The sequence below is a fragment of the Colias philodice genome, chromosome 10 (assembly GCF_061535455.1).
Source record: "Colias philodice isolate Cphi_HAF_F1 chromosome 10, ilColPhil1 Martin Lab GWU primary, whole genome shotgun sequence".
Taxonomy (NCBI): domain Eukaryota; kingdom Metazoa; phylum Arthropoda; class Insecta; order Lepidoptera; family Pieridae; genus Colias; species Colias philodice.
This window is the reverse complement of record NC_143095.1, coordinates 5,033,195-5,050,770: the sequence shown is the minus strand read 5'-3', so window position 1 is coordinate 5,050,770 and position 17,576 is coordinate 5,033,195. Positions and strand designations below refer to the sequence as shown.

General features: G+C 34.6%; 1 protein-coding gene across 2 annotated transcripts in view; it reads left to right on the top strand.

The window, feature by feature from the left end:
* gukh (NHS actin remodeling regulator GUK-holder) overlaps positions 1 to 17,264 on the top strand; it is a 60,995-nt gene extending 43,731 nt beyond the window's left edge. The window contains exons 2-8 of one of the 2 annotated variants that reach the window (XM_089699928.1): positions 8,122 to 8,212; positions 8,573 to 8,747; positions 9,367 to 9,569; positions 9,915 to 10,118; positions 10,559 to 13,122; positions 14,636 to 14,686; positions 15,354 to 17,264. In XM_089699928.1, coding sequence (XP_089556054.1) covers positions 8,122 to 8,212; positions 8,573 to 8,747; positions 9,367 to 9,569; positions 9,915 to 10,118; positions 10,559 to 13,122; positions 14,636 to 14,686; positions 15,354 to 16,873 — 4,808 coding nt within the window. In that variant the 3' untranslated portion in view covers positions 16,874 to 17,264. The remainder of the gene's footprint in view (positions 1 to 8,121; positions 8,213 to 8,572; positions 8,748 to 9,366; positions 9,570 to 9,914; positions 10,119 to 10,558; positions 13,123 to 14,635; positions 14,687 to 15,353) is intronic. The other variant, XM_089699927.1, reaches the window with a different exon arrangement.
* The last annotated feature ends 312 nt before the right edge of the window (positions 17,265 to 17,576 follow it).

Sequence of the window (17,576 nt, the reverse complement as noted above, 5' to 3'; positions counted from 1 at the left end):
CTTGGGGTGCCTTCTGCTTATATAATGATTGGCCTGTGCTGCCGTCAAAGCCCCAAGAGCCTTCAAATTTACAAGACAATTCGTCCAAATCCATTCGTTCGCAATACGCATTAATGACATCATCACAGAGACTTACAATTCTTTTAAATGTGTGTGCAAGCAGACCTTGTAGCGAAACAGAAGCTTCAACTTCATTTGCCAAGACTCCATCCTCTGGGTAACACTCCAGTTTTGCTTTTGCTACAAGTCTGTACGGTGGAAAAGCTTTAAAACCTCTTTTATTTAAATCTTGTTGTAAAAATTTATATGTTTCGACACTATATTTTCGGTCAATAAGTATACCAAGCGCTTCTTCTGGAGAGTATGGATTACTGTACTGATTTATTTTTGCCAACACTTCAGTTGATTTATTTGCAGACTCCAAACATATCTTTATCACAGCTTCTAAGTCATGGGCACTTTTTTTGCTTAGTTTTTTGTTGTCATGAGATTTAATGACTTTAGTAAATGATGAAATCAGTTTTGCTGATGGTTCATTCTGAATCAATAATTCTAGTGATTTTTGTTTTCTAAGTTGCGTTCGTTTATGAAGTTTTGCGTATTCTTCATCTTTATTACAACAGGCAATTTCACGCAAGACCAAGCGATGAGGATCGGGAACTATTGGGTGTTCATCGGCTACCTCAGATGGCACGTCCAAAACCATAGGCGATACATCCAAGACGGCAGGTGGTACATTCACAACCTCAGAAGGTTTCGAAATGACATCTTGAGGAAGATCATTTATAAAAGGCTTATTCAACCAAGCGTTATTTTTTTTTCGAAATTGTGACAAAATTCTGTTGCTATCGTTATATCTTTTCTCAACTTTGTTGATAAAACGGTTTATAGCAATGTTAAAATTTTTCTCCTGTGGTTCTGAAAGGGGTGTATTTAATATAGTTGCAAAAATCGATTTTACAAAAATATTCCTTTCCGATTTGGATAAGTCAAACGGTTTTCCATAGCGACCATGGAGTTTTTTACTCTCTTGATCCAGATATATGTATATATCATATCGAGTTAGTGTATGGCAGCCTGTTTCTACATCTAGCCTGTATGAGGCCACCTCCGAAGGATAAGAGGTTCCAGCTACAGCGTTATCCATAGCCTTTACGTATACAAAACTGTATGAATGGCAGTGAAAGTATTTAATCAAATAAAATAATTGGATTAAAGAAATTAAAAAACAAAGTAAAAAAGAAAAGTCAAAAATCAACAACCAATAAATGGCTTTACAAAACGAAATAGAAGATTTAATTAGGGTTTTGACCCACAACCAACCAACTGAAACGGTTGGACCGATAAAACCAACCGATTTTTCGTTTAAAGCGGATAAAACGCTAATTCAACCAACCTTACTTTTCAAACTACCAACTTTACTTTTTTTTACTTATTTCTCCAAACCAATTAACCCAACTCATGGAAATCAGCTTACACCTTATATGTAACTAACAAAACATTTCAATAGCGCGATTCAGCGCGCAAAAGCGCCCTCTAGTCTGGATTGCGAAAACTCCACACACCCCGATAATGTCAACTAATAAGTTGAAATAAATAGTCGTAATCTTGATATCTAGTGCCTAGAGAAAGCAATTTCAATTGATGGATGAGTTGAATAAAAAAAATTTGAACTATTTATTTTTATTTATCTAATTAAATGTCATCCGACCAAACAAATAGAGAATTTATTGAAAGTCTTTTAAAGCAAAAACATTTTTATTATAACACCTTATGTCGCGATAAACGCTAAATAACATCAATAAAAAAATAATTAAGATTAATTTGTAAATGATGTAATTTTACTGCATAAAGAAATTTTGTTTAATTTTAACTCAATTTTTTTTATAACTTTTTTATTTTTTATATTTTGTTATAGACACTTCAATTTACTAACAATATGTCTCATCAAATTTTCTGTAGTATTCCGTCATCTGAGAAACGCAACTCTATATAAGTTCAATTTATATTGTGGATTTTATACAAAAAATTCGTTAAAGAACCGGTACTTTTTCAGAAATTAATATCTCGCGAATCCCGCTCTTTTCGCGATCGGTTTTTTTGTGGAAGTAGTCCATACATATAACTATGTTTTGAAGTAAAAATAATTTGCCTATTCTTAAAAGTTCAGTCACAAAAAAAGAAATGAAATTTTGTTATTTATGCGATTATCTCGAAATTGCGAAGTCACAGCTCTTCCCCGAATGGATCGAAAATTGGCCCTATGGCTAGCCTTGACGCTCGCAATGCAAAAAAATGTGTTATAATGGTAGAAAAATTAATAAAAAATTAAAATTGAATTATATAAAATACCGGTACTTTTTATTCAGATTGAATTTTTTCGAAAAGTATGATAGTGAGCTTCATGGGAGTTTTACTCTTGCGTTTGTCATGTATATATCCATACATTCATTCAATAAAATTAGGCTGTCGCAAAAGAAGGGTCAAAAAAATACTGTGCAGTGTTCGGAACCGTTCGAACAGTTTCACTTTTACCGTGGTTTCATAAAACCACACAACATTTTTTTTTTCTTCATTCAATAAAACGTTTAAAAATAACTTATAGATTTGAATTTCCTTTTTCTCATAAATACGTGGACGCTAGTCGCTACCAAATTCGATACAATTGAAACTACAATAGTTTTGCAAGTTTGAGACACGAAGCGTCCATATTTATATCTGATTATCAAAACAATTTATCATCTAAGTATAAGAAATATTTGACTATTTTTTGTTACAGCACAAACAAAACGATGTTATTATTCGTATCCAATATTTAGAAAATAATATAAGTGGCAGCGGTATTGTGTATAAACCGCAAATAAAATTTGCGAGTCGTTCCGGCCATGCCCCTTTGTTTTGCACAAGTTATGGTTGTCATACCATCGTCAGTTTTATGTGATGCGGGCTCTACAATGTTATCGTTAGCGGGTAAATATTGCCGCGGCTACAAACATTTTATTCTTTTATTACAGTTATAATGAACACATAGCGGATTTTCTGATAGGTTCGCGTACAAGGCGTTCTAACTACAATCCAGCATCCCTTATACGAAAGTCCAGTTAATTAGAGGCCATTTAGTTTTTCTTTGGATTTTTACTGTGAGACGACCTGGAGTGAACTAGAACCTGAGAGCTTCCTGCTATGATCCTTAAATGGGCCTATGCTACGTTTGATACGGACAATTTTCTCGATTCAACTTTTTGCCACGCCTTTTGAATGAGGCCGTAAGAAGTGGCTAATCGTTATTGCCTTGACTCTACTGGTCAACGAACTGGCACAATATGCGCTCTGCGTTTTGCTACTTTGTGTTATGGCTGGTTCACACTTTGATTAGTGCGAGTGCAGGTGATGAGTAGTACTACGTGTGGACAGCGACTGTTTAGTGCGAGTGTTTAGTAGGCTGTGTAGTAAAGTGAATAGAAGCGTATTCTATTTTTTTGCGAGTGGACTGCGAGTAGCCACGTCCCGCGCGCCCTCCCTTCCCCCTCACTCGCAGTGTGCCTGCCTAAACACGTCTGGACAGGAGTGTTTAGTGTTTAGTGTTTAGCGTAGTGTGTAGCGTCGCGAATTTCACCATTGTCCTGCACTCGCACTAATCACCTGCACTCGCAGTTGAATTGGACACTACTCGCACTACACACCTGCACTCGCACTAATCACCTGCACTCGCACTAATCAAAGTGTGAACCAGCCATTACGCTGTGTGCTTTATTTTAATCCGCATACTTTATGTTATCTGAATTGTCCCTGACAAACGCAATTAATATCTCGCATTTGCTATAACAAAAGATACGAATCCAAATTTTGAGTAAAACGAGTAAATAAATGTGCAGTGATTTAGTGATTTTCAGACTTTTATATGCTGGAAAAAGTGCCATTCAACAAGTTTCCTATGTGACTTTAAGAAAGCAAACAATAAAATAGAGGCAACCAATTTAAAATTCATTCAATCTTTACTGCTTTAGATAATTACTTTGCTCAAAGCCACTTGAGGAGCGCGTCTTTTTGCGCAGCTACATCGTAAATTTTTTAAACGAGCGCTGCTGCCCGCTTATTCCCTATATTTTACAGCACCAACACTTCGCATCCAATAATTAAAACATATATTTGTATCGAACACCGCGCAGTATAAACTCATGCAAACATCAGAAAATGTTAGCATTACGAGCAATTAAGATTACTATCTTAAGTGTATTAATCTTATTTGATTGGGAAAGTTGTCGGATAAATCGTGGGTTCCAACTTCCAGGCTCATTTTATGGTTGCCGCTGCGCTAAGTATAAGTTGGCGTCACCTTCCGCTTGAAGCTATTATCGCAGTTATCGCTAATATGTAGTTTATACATAATCTTTATCAACGCAAGTGCTTTTCACAACTCGAGTTAACTATTAATGTATGCGCCTTAATTTACGTATGTGACTGTGTTAGAAAGTATGTACTAGTACCTATACTGTGTTGTGACACGCGGTTATAGTAGACGTAACTAGCACACCGTTTCCTTACCCTTATCTAGGACATCTTGCACTGTTTTTTAAATTGTTTTCTTTACTTAAAAACAACGTAATCCATATTATTTCACGCTCAGATAATCGTAGATAAGAGCTGATACCATGTTGACACAATCCAGTAAAACAAGTTTTAAGGTGCGGAATAATTATTAATAGCAATTACGTTTATAGTTGTCTTGTCATCGGTTTAAACTCTTTATTAATTTGTAAATAACGAGGTATCTAAACTAGTAATTTAAAAAACAATTTACAAACCGACGTGACGAAAAAAAAACATGCATGCTATTTTGTATCTAAAATCCTTAGTCAGTTTCAATATTATTTGGTCGTCATCATATTTCACAACGCGACAGATAATGCTCAAAGTATGTCACTATCGATATGAATATCAATCAATATTATCTAAGCTCGTAAAATTTTGTACAACTTACAATGGCATTAAGTTGATTGATGAATGAACGCATGTTACAATTAAAATACATATGCAATTAAAATGTTAAGCTTCTCTATCTATATTTTATTATAACGTTGACAATTTTTGTTCGTAATTATATTGAAATGAATTAACCAAATAATTGTTTCAAACTCAAAATGAAAATAAAAATTGATTAAAAGATTGGAGGAATACTATATAGCCGGTATTTTGAACGCTTTACTTTTCAAAGCATTTCCAATAAGAAAAGGGACTTCGGGAAATGTAAAATATATTGATAGGGTACCGAGCTACCGGGTCGGACCCTTTCATCCCAGGGTTATGTCCAAGTGATAACTCTCACACATATGTGACCGACCATAATCGTACAAACCCGGCTGCTCTACCCTTTTGACAATAGCCTACAGCGTCCTGCGGTTAACGTTATCCTATTTAGAAAAAGACAATTCTCATCATTCCTTTTATAAATCGTATGGTTATGGGCGGAAAACATTGCGTTTATATGTAGTAAGAGCAATAATACAAAATTATTAGTCTCTAAAAAAATCTTTGTTTCGATATTGTAAATACACCCTTCTATTGATTTCATTTATGGAGACAAAATATGCACAAAATAGAAAGCTCGTTATCCATAGTTTATATATTTTAGCGTATCTATATGTCTAGTAATTTGTGTTGCCTTACTTCGTACAATTGCGGGATTTTATGTTCCGTCCATAATGAACAAAATTTCCTGTTGACAAAATTGGTAATAACAAGTAATAATAATCAAGCACTCGAAAGCCGCGCCGTATCTTTAATTATCTCAAGATTTCCATTCAAAGATTCTTCAGACATTAGTACTGCAATTCCCAGACGATCCCAAAATACACATCACTAAGACGAATGACTCACTAGAAATATATGTACATGCATTCAATAATGTCACATACGTTGCATTTATTGCAAGAGGATTCTTCCAGTTCTGTAGGAATATTTTTATAAGATACTGTAGGTATAGATGTGATTTATTTTAGATTTATTTTTGATAAATGAGACTCTGATAGAGTCTCAAGACATATTTTTCAATTAATTGTCGTGGTTAAATGTCGCGTGCCCGTAGCTAGTAAAAAAGGAATTTATATCAATATTTTTTTTTACTTGTTACGAGTTACGACCACCCAAACACATTTCCAAAGAACAAACTTTACCTGAGCTCAGTACGGCCAAACGTAATCAGTTTCAAGTTTTACACGACACACATGATTTCACTAATCCATGTAATGCAATCCAGTATGTACGTATAAAGGCTTCATTCTGTTATTTAAAAGTTGCCGACACCCTATCTCCATGAATATTTAATGCTTCCTAAGAAGCCAACAAGATTGTTAAGCTTTAATTTGACTATACATCTTGCGGTTACCACTTATTACTTGTATGGTTTTTACATTCTTGTACGAATTATTTAAGATATTATGTATGCAAATGATAACAATTCAAACAATTTTGAAGAAAAATTTAAAATTCCCTTCAGGAATCGTTATATAACTACATTCCTTTGCCTTGTGCATCCCAAACAAGTTTTCGCAGTTCTACTTTCTGATAATATTGTGGTGTCCTTGCGAGGTCTTTTCAAAGTCGTGACCAGGCAGGACCTTCATGTCTGCCATAAGTAGATACTTTCTCCAAGCTATCCTATTATATTGACTTACAACATCGTATCTTTTAAACCATATATGTACCTACACGTTTTCAAGGAGATTATTTTTCTGGAAAAAAGCATAGAGGACTAGATAAATAGTGTTTAAAATGGATATTAAAGTAAAAAACAAAAAATTTCATTATTTTCTCCAGACTTGGGCTTTCACCAAGGAAGAAATAAATTGAAAATAAATAAAAGTATAGTGTTTCCGTTCTATCGTAGCCAATAATGTTCATTAATACGTAATCTTCACTATGCTATCAGTTGAATCATAAATTAATTGATAACCACAAGTCAATAGGTACCGATGGCGATCACATTATAAAAAAGTGTTGGAGGTATGCCCCCCACGTCGTCTTGATTTCTGATCCGGCGATGGCCAAGGCCGCTACACAATACCTTTGGCTCACTTATTTCTTATTGCGATCCAATACTATTCAATCTTACTATCTGTTTTATATATAGAACTAGTTTCCGCGGCCGGTCCCCTCTCGCATGCTGACGGGATTTCAATAAGCAATTTTATTATGCCTTGTTTTCAACTAAACAATATTCAGGATGGTTATAGCTCAGGAAATGCAGTCGATGGTATCCCATGCGGTCGATTGTTTTTGTTCTTTTGCATTCTTAGTGTTTACAAACATTTTAAGTTCTTTATTTTGGTCATTATGCTTTTGAAAATTACTATTAATAAAACCTGAAGTATCAATGAATTCATATTTACTTATAGTCAATTTGTTATCGCTTCCGTATGATTCGAGTAAAGATAAATATTTAAATATTCTCTCCAACTGCAATCGGAATCTAATAGTCTGGTCTAAGTTGGACGACACAAACGCTACGTCGCGCTTTAAATTTATGCGCTTCTCTACGACTGCTTTGGAATGTCGACCGTACTGTAGTGCTCGCTATACCAGTCTCAAATACTAGCATTTTATTGAATTTTATAACTGCTATTTCATATTTGTATAAGTACTTGTTTACTTAATCATTAGAAATCTTCTGTATCTCGTCTATTCATTATTACTATGACATAATAAAAAACATTTTACACTGTTATTGCGTGACGACATTGTAATATAAGTAAGATTACGTGCTAATTATCCTAAGATATATGATATCGATACAGTGTATTCTCGAGAACGTCCATCTCCATCCTAATAACAGCAAATTGAACCTGTAATTTGTGTTCATTATCCGGAATTCGAAATACATTCAGTCACGAAACGGACCGAAGTGGAACTTCGATCACGTTCGTCTTAAGGCACCAAAAAGTTCCATTTAGTACCTTTTTTTGTAACCATCTCACTGGAAATAGCTTACATAACACCTTAGAGTACTACTAGATGCCCTAATGAATACAAAGTACCACTCTACAGCTCTGTAGACGTACCCAACATCAATATAAAACGTCGATACACTTCACATGGATGTTAAAGTTTTATCTCTTGTTTCAGCGGAGGGAAGCCTGTCTGACTTTGCGTTACGCAAAGTCCACTACACGGCTAGTAACCCTCTCAAGAAAGAACTTTTTACACCGGATACGAGGTAAATAATTAATTATTTCATAAGATAGATTGCGAATGTTGGTGTTGGTTAATTTTTTTAATCGTCGTTGATGATTGATGAAAAAAATGTAATATGTAATTTCATGATTTCACTTTGGTTTGTTAGAAACTTTAAAAATTCAAATTGCTCATATTTGTTTCGAACAACAACCGGAATTCATTTGTTCGCCCAGCGAACGCTAGAGCTATAAGTCACATTGTGGTACATTGTAAATTACTTTACCTACATAGAGTAACGAGTTTTGATAACCTGATTTCCCCGGTGTTTTATTGTTTTAGAATCTATAAAACTCTTAGCACCCAAGAATCTTATAACAATATACGTTATACAAAATTCCAGGCCTGCAAGCTTACGCAAGTTGTACGAAAAGGCAACTACCGACCGACTTTCGGCGTCGATTCTTGATCAACTCAGAAAAGATTCGCAGTATTCACCTTTCTTACTGTGTACGCCCGTACTGAGTACAAAAAGAAGACGTGTCTATCATAAAGTTGATGAAATCGAAACTCGTATTGTAAGTATACGTTTATCTAATTATTTGTACGGATTTGATGCGCTATTAAAAATATTATTAATTAAAAAAGATATTATAACATGCATATAAATACTGAATAGATTTAGATTTGCAGCAAGGCTATTTATAAATTTGTATAATTCGCAGCCGCATTACAAACGAAATGAAACTAATTACATGTATCGAGGCGGGCGTTGGCACCTGTGCCACTGCTTACTTAATCTTTAATTGGTTTCAATTTTTAAACGTTAATTAAGTTTATGTACAGTAGTACGTTATATTGCTTCAAATAAACAATTTGGATTCATTTTAGTTTATTTTTCTACAGCCGATTATGATTGCAGTGACAGTTTTTACTACCACAGATACCGGAGTTCCTCCTATTTTTATTGTATAATTTTTCAAATAAGTTTATGATATTAACTTTATGTGTAACTTTATATGTTATTTTGCTGAATAAAATGAATAAAAATGAATAAAAAATGAAAAAGAAAATTAAATTGCGTCTTTTATAATCTTCATAAAAATGAATAAATAGATCTAAAGAAGATAAGAAAGAGCCATTTTTAATACTTAATGTATTAACCAAACCATTATAACAACGAATCCAATTCCGCAGCCGTCAGTTGTAGAGCACCTTCGGAAATGGACGTCACGGGAAGCGGTGGGCGACGTCACAGCGCTGCCGGATTCGTCCATGAGGATCGTGAGCAGCGTCACGTTGACCCCGGATGAGCTTTCCGAGTGCGGCTCTGGGGACGAAGAGCCGATAGACCACAGGTTGCCGAGCCCTGAAGAACAACTGCGCGTTATTGCTTCTAAGTAAGTGAAAATTCAGAGTAAGAACGAACGTTCATAGAAAACATCAAACTATTTGATAAATTCAAATTTTGTAAGCTCTAAAGTTTGCCTGACTTTTAAGTTTCTGATCTTGTGATATAATAAATCAGAAATATAAATATTTATTTGTCATATAAATTTTTACATAGAGTAATACAAAATATTAGCTGGACTTTAACTATCGGAGTTATCATAATACATATAATCTTCTTTGTATTTCCATAAATAGTTGTTATTAGACAAAAGGCGAGACATATTTTCAATCTGTTCACGCCTTCGGATGCTCTGCTACATTTGTAATAATTTTTGCACCTGTCTCTCTTCCAGATTCCCTCCCGAACTAGTAGCCATAGATACGTCTGGAAAGTTCTTCGATAGAATGTGTAGTTCCCGAAAATCACTTCACGTAGAAATAAGTACTGGTGAGACGGACACAGTAAAACGGCGGACTCGCACCAGAAAACCACGGGGTAAAAGACGAAACACCATTTCGGGCACTGATCAAAAAGAGCTTAGAGAGGCTATTGCTGGGTAAGCTTTTAGTCTGCACAATCTAGAAGATTATATTATCTACGTTGTACATTCTTAAATGAATATTTTATCCCAAGGAAGTAGATAATATAATTTTATTGAACCTAATACGTAATTTTAAAGCACAGTATCGTGTGGAAAGCTTAATTTTAAACTTGAGCACCTTAACCTGTCAATAATACTATTCGTGCTTTTGTGAATACATAATTTTTTGTTTATGGTTGTCGTTGCCCACTTGTCATTAATGTTTAACAAATAAAATATCACAGTTAAAAATTGTGCATTTATAACAGTAAAAGTGCCAAATTCATTAGAATTATTATCAATTATATCTTTAAAGAATTCAGCTGTTACAAGACTAAGCAGAGTGCTTTAAAGATCTTACTCATAAATTGCCTTTAGCGTGTGACTAATGCTTTGCTTGGTTTGTTTTATCATAGTGATACACCAAATGCTGAGGCTTCTGAAGATGTTGAAGATAGCATTGTAATAAGATCACGATCAAGCGATCTACTTAAGAAAAGTCCCATAGACCCAATTATAAAGAAAGGTCATTTCAATAGCTTGAAGCAATGGGGGAAGAACAGACTTAAATTGATCGGAAGATCTCCAAGTGCCAGTAGAGATAGTTTCAGAGATACATCTAAAATTGAAAAGAGCAGAGAATCTATATCTCCATCAGCAACAGAAGATGTACCCGAAACGACAGTCACAATGCGAAAGAAACGTTCTACTGATGAAGACCGAAGAACGCATCAAAGATGTGCATCTTATTCATCATCTGAAAAGAGTATCGGTGTACCAGCTAATGTACCACCAACAGCTACTATTAATAGTGGAGTTAAATTAAGAGGTACATCTACTCAGCGCAGATTGAGGCGAACGGCTGTTAATAAAGAAGAACCTCACTCGTCAAGTGGAAACTGGTCTGCAAGTTCTGAATCAGGTCGAACTAGTATAGGATCTGAAATAACGACTACAACCGTTCCACCGAAAAGTACAACTTCCGCGGCAACGTCCAATAACTCACTTAATTTTCATCACGGTCCACCTAGCTCGATTATTAGTAGAAGAAGATTTCTCAATACTTCAGGTTCTGGTAGTGTCACTAGCGAAGGCACTCTTACGCCTGATATTATTCACGACTTACATGAAGATCTAGAAACTAGCTCTGAATTTTCTTGTGACACCGAAGGCTATTATACGTCTTTCCATATGGATTCTGGGCTTAAAACGCTAAAAGAAGAAGAAATATCCCCTAGTACTCCTTTACATACCTCGACTGCTTTATCTTCTAACTCTTCCAATAGCCAAAACCTAACAGCCGAAAATGAATATGAATTATTTGGAAAAGGTTCAACAAGTACTACGACAAGTTCCGCTGGAACGGTATGTACGACATTAATGGCAGCTGGAAGTGATAGATCTTTAGCGATAGGTCCAACAGTACCTGAACGTAAAAGTTCACTAACTAAAATAAATCGTAATAGAGGCAATAATATTCATAGTGCAAATGCCAGTTTAGATAGAGGGTCTAACTTTAGTAAGTCTCCTTATAGCAGTTTGCGTTACAATGCAATGCGATCATATGCAGATAAACATATTTATAATCAATCATCGCCAGAAATTAATACTGTCTCTAATCCTTCAATGCCTAATACAAGAAATATGGGAAATCATCGTGAAATAACCGCAGTTGCAGAAGTACATACAGAAACTGAATTGGAATGTGCAAAAAAGAGCACAGGAACTAGTTCTCCAGATTCTGGTCACAATACTTCGAGCTCTCCAATTGAAGATTCTGTATCAAGTGCTCATGGTAAAAATAGCCTCTCTGAGCAAGATTACTCTGAATCGTCCGATCTAGAAGGTACTGACAGAATAGAACGAATCAGGTATAAAACTACTATTAACAGCTCGAGAATTCCATCTATGTGTGTCATTACCCCTACAAATTCAGACGATGAGAGCGATGTAAACCATAAAGATTCCAACAAACAGCAACACTATGAAAACCCTAATGATCACACGAATAAATTCCAGACTCGACCTAAGTTAGATTTACCTTCGTCTGAAAAACAAACAGACCCTAAAACCAATGAGACGGTTAAAAACAACAAACCGCAAAGCCATCTTAAATCATCATTGCAGCCGTTCAATAGTTTTATGTGTAAGCTAAAAGGTGTTTTGCCACATAAATTGTCAAATAAAAAGTCGCCAATCATGAAAGAAGAAGATAATCATTTTGAAGACTTCCTAGATACCGGAGATTACGTTACTATAGCTGATGTCAAAAACAATAACCAGAAAACTTGCCTTAACAGAGGTAGCTATGTTAATAATGACATTATCGGAAAAAATCTCCAGTCGGTATTGTCTGGAAAACCAGAAACTGAGTATGTTTCATTAAATGAGCTCCCTAATTGTTTAACCGGAAGCAAGGACTATTTGGATCATGGCTTAGAAGAAAAACAATTAGCCGCGATGGAAGAAATGCAAATGAGGGGTGCCAAAGTCACTTTAGATTCACAGGGTAAAGTCATTTATTCCTCAGACACGTTAAAGAGAAGAAAAGGAGCACATACCACTTTTGAGCCAGGTCCATTTGTACAAGAAATATCACCTACAACGACAGTCATTAAACGCGAAAACGCAGATGTTATTACAGTAACAGATGAAATAGATTTTCCTTATGAACCACCTTCTCCATCCAGTAAACCGACGTCACCACAATTAGGAAAGATGATTATTAAAGCTCCTCTTCAACCGCATGGGGCTGTAACAACAGAGTTCATAACCTTGCCACCGCCAAAACCAAGTACTATAATAACTGCTACCCCAGTAACAGAAACGCCAACTCTTGCCAATAACCCTCCAATGACGGTACCAACTAAAAATTCAGACTTGCCACGAATCGTTGAAGCCATCACAAGAACTGGAGCATATGTAAACATACACGATGCAGAGGGTGTCGGCTTATCACCAACGAAAGATGATACAACAGGTAAGAATATATATTCAGATTTATCGATCGATAATGTGTGTCATGATTTAGGAAACATTGAACGATCCCCCAGTATTGGTGAAGATATCATTCCGTTCGTTCCTAACTTTCAAACCCCTATGATTAAATCAAAATGTGGCAATGATTTAAATAAGTTAGGCAGTAAAAAAGTAGCAGAAGTAATGAGATTATTTACAAATAAGACTAATGATGAATTATTTGAATGTTCTAAATCAAATAACAAAATAAAACGTAGTGATAGTTACAAGTTAGCAAATTCGCCTTTAATGCCACTTAAAAAACTTTTAAAACTAGATAGTTTTAGTGCGAATGCCAAAAAAGTGAATTCATTAGAAATGATTCAGGCTGAAATAACCGCTGATTTGCTACGAGAGCAAATAAATTATCCAATTACAGTTTCCCCTAAAGCACACCATAAGAATGTCTTTGATGGTCTTAATATTTGTGAGTGTAATGTTCAAAATGCATGTATTGATCACAATAATTTCGAAAAAGAATTGAAGGCACTTACTTTCAGTCCAATGACAACTCCCATGCCTAAAAGACATTCTATGACTTTGATTTCTGATAATAGAGATACCGCCTTAGATATGTTAACAGCCATATTAGACTCTGATCCTGATAATATTTGTGTGTTGCACTCTCCGCCCGCTTGTCCGCTATCACCCAGTAAAGTTACTCTACCCATTGATTCAACTTCACATAGAGCACGAATATTGTCACTATCAGAATCTGATTATGGAACAGAAATATGGTAAAATTTACTTGGTGAGCATTCAGCAGTTACCTGCCTTAAAGTACGCTTACTATTCAAATAAAATGAAATTATTTTGTTTTTTTTTTTCATAGTTAATATATTAGAATAGGTTATTAAATTGATCCGTCCTAGTTTAATAATAATAATAAATTCGTCTTCCTTGCCATGTTTACAATGTTAATTTTGTGGTTATTAGAGTTTATATCATGAGAAAATGTTTTTGAAGTGAAAGTTTTAGATAAATAAAAGATTTATAACTAAAATAAAATATTGCATGGCGCCCTTCGCCGTAATATGCCCAGCTTATGTGTTCTTACGTATGTTTGTAAGTGCATGGTGTGATATTCTGTATGTTTGTGTTTTGTAAATAATTAATGTTTTAATAGAAAATATATTAATAATTGCACTTTTCATTTATTTTCACTCCTTCTATCACCCTCACCGCATTCATCATCACATGCACAATGCTTTTGAAGTTCTATTAATAAAGTATTTCTAATATGGTGAAAAAATTTTTCGATGTTTTTTATAAATTATGTTTATAAAGTTTTAAATAAATTAATTAGTGATTTAAATTGTAAATAACACAATGCAATCAAATCCTACACAAATAATATTTCAACACTTAACACAACTAATTAAATACACTACAATGTACACCCTAGAAAAGGGATGTTTTCAGTCAGAAAATTATTTATTTTCCCAAAATGATCTAAAAACATCGCTTTTGCACAGTCGACAGGACCGCTTCAAATGGTTTCCATTTTAACATCGAGATCTTCGAAGGTAAAGATTTTGTTGCTTTTTGGCATGCGTTAATTTATTTGCTCGTCGGTGTATTTTGGCTTCTGGACTAACTTTACTTGAATTTCCTTATACAAGCAAATTTAATATATATTATATAACCACACCTAACATTTATTATAGTTTAATGATAAACACATACTTACTAACAATAGGTATATATTATGTAATGTAAAAAGAGTATTTCTAGAATAAGAATATAATACCATGCACTTGTAATGCGCTACTGTGTATAGTCTCTAATATAAAATTAACTTACAATCGTAAAAAGTAATATGTCTAGTGATACTAAACATTAGAAAACTTTATTGCACAATATTATATTTAAGCTATGTACTTGAAATATTATGATTATTTAACTACGTTATTCATATTATGGAATATTTTATATGGGTTATGTTAATGAAGTAAAAAAGATACACGTATTATCAATAGTCTAACGTAGATATAGACGACTTAAAGAATATTCCTTATGCACTGCATTGTACAGCAAGCTTGGCCTCTGGCGTGATATTCTGCGTATCTATATTGTATTTTTGCAAGCTTTTAAATGTAAAAAGTATGAAACAAACAAAAAAAACCTAAATGTGGAGTTAAGGAGTCATTACATTATATCGTAAAAAATTAATAAAATATTTATTTTTTTCAGACTATCTACATTCCAATGCTGACAAAACTTTGCTCAACGGACAAGAAAATATTGTAAGAAATATCGGGCCAAAAATAGATATTAATTCGCTTCCCAATACACAGCGACATAACAACATAGCTCATGTAAATGGGAGATATGGTGGTAGAAATAATTATGTGACCGACAACTCAAATCCTAAATTTTGGACTCTACCAAAGCGAAACACAACTGAGCAGCAAAACTTGAAGGCTGATTTATTGTACCCAAAATCTCTGCAATACCCTAAATATCCCACAGATTCTGTCACTAAAGCAGAATCGAGCACTAAAAACAATTCTGCATTAATACATGATCCGTCGATAAGGATATCACCAATAGATCCTCGAACATCTTCAACCTTCAAGTCGTCTACGCCTACCACAAAAGAAAATATTGTTGATTTAACATCTAAACTCGTGTCTCCGGTGAAATCCACAATGACTAACGAAGAGTTGTACGCTGTAATACACAAAAGTAAAAAGAAATTAAACATAAAGGAAGTACCTGATAGAGTTGATTCACCAGCCCTTTCGACAGTAAGTTTATCGCCAGTTAGTTCCGAGACATCCTTATATACCAAAACTTCGCAACGACATCCAGAAACTGGGTATTTAGGGGAACCAAAAAGTAGAATGTCATGGTCTCCTGCTGACAAACATAGTGGACTTCCCAATACATTTGGGATTCAAAAGCAAGAAACCACATGCGCTGATCGCTATGGGCCTATACAACAAACTTCAAGGTTAGATTTTAAAAAGCTTTTGCTTCAGCATAGCGTAAAATTAAACACATTAAGCCCTCAAAACAAGTCCAATAAATTATCAGCAGTAGAGCAACTAAAAATATCAAAAGAAAAAATCCAGGCTCCCGTTACTCCGCCTGGGCACAGGTCACAGATTAATATTCTTGATCTCAGTTCGTCTCCAAAAATATACGCGCAGAGGAAGATGATGAAATCAAATCAACCACTATCACCTGGAAGAACCAATGCTTTGTTAAAGGATCATAAAAATGCACCAAAAATACTACTTTCGCCAAAATCGCAGTGGAGATTTTCAAGTCCAAGATCTGACGTTTTATCTACACCTATACCAGAGGCACATAATGAAGATGAAAATAATTCTAACAGTTCAGGTGAAAAACGCGATACATCTCCTATCAGCCCACCATCTAATACAGTTCCTATAGTTACTAATCAACATTTCGGTGCGCGTAGAAATCTAATTCCTATAAGCGAACCATCCAACCAAAATACAGAGATAGCCAATTCTGATACGGTTAGTCAAGGTGTGTTTCCGTTGGCGAGTGAATGTACAATGTCACAAGGACTATCTAGATCAGAAATTTTACAGGCAAAGAGAGCAGAATTTTTCAACTCGTCTCCAAAATTATCTCCCCCAGCGTTGACATCTTTTATGCGACCACAACCCATAACGAGGAGCAAAGCTTCTCCAGAAAGAGGAAAAACATCGCCAAGTACATTAGAGACAGCTTTATGATATTGATATTAAATGATGACAAGAAATTTAAGGGGTGCTCTCAAAATGTGTAAATATCACAAGAAATTTCAAAGAAGCTTTAATCTAGTCTCTTCTTGCTAATAAGTGCCATTTATGCTGGCACTTCCAGTTATTATTATTAGCAGAGTGTCCAATTTACTTGTACACAGTAAAGTTAAAGTGTTTCTCAATAATAATTTTATGCTCTAATGGGGCCAATCGTAATTCGCTATTATAATTAATTTATGAAACTAGTGTATAATATTCCACGCATACAAATTAGTATTTAAGTATTTATTGATGAGTAGTGTTTTCAATTTTTGAGTTTTTAAGTTATTACGAAAACGATTTTAATAAAAGTGTTGAATAATAAAAAAAGTTGTTTCATTTCCTGATATTTCACGAAGATGTTGAACGAGAATTTCCATCGAAAAGGACTGAACAAACACGTAAATACCGTAATAGCAAGAACATATACGGCTGCGTTAGAATAAGCTAAACATTTAAGCAGGGTAAAGGTAAAAGATCAATCTACGTTAATATTATAAAGAAAAAAAAATATTAACTATTATTGTACGTTAGGAATGAACTCAAGAACTACCGAACTGATTTATAAATTACTAGCTTTCCACCCGCGGCATCGCCCGCGCAGTTAAAGAAAAACCCACATAGTTCCCGTTCCCGTGGGATTACCGGGATAAAA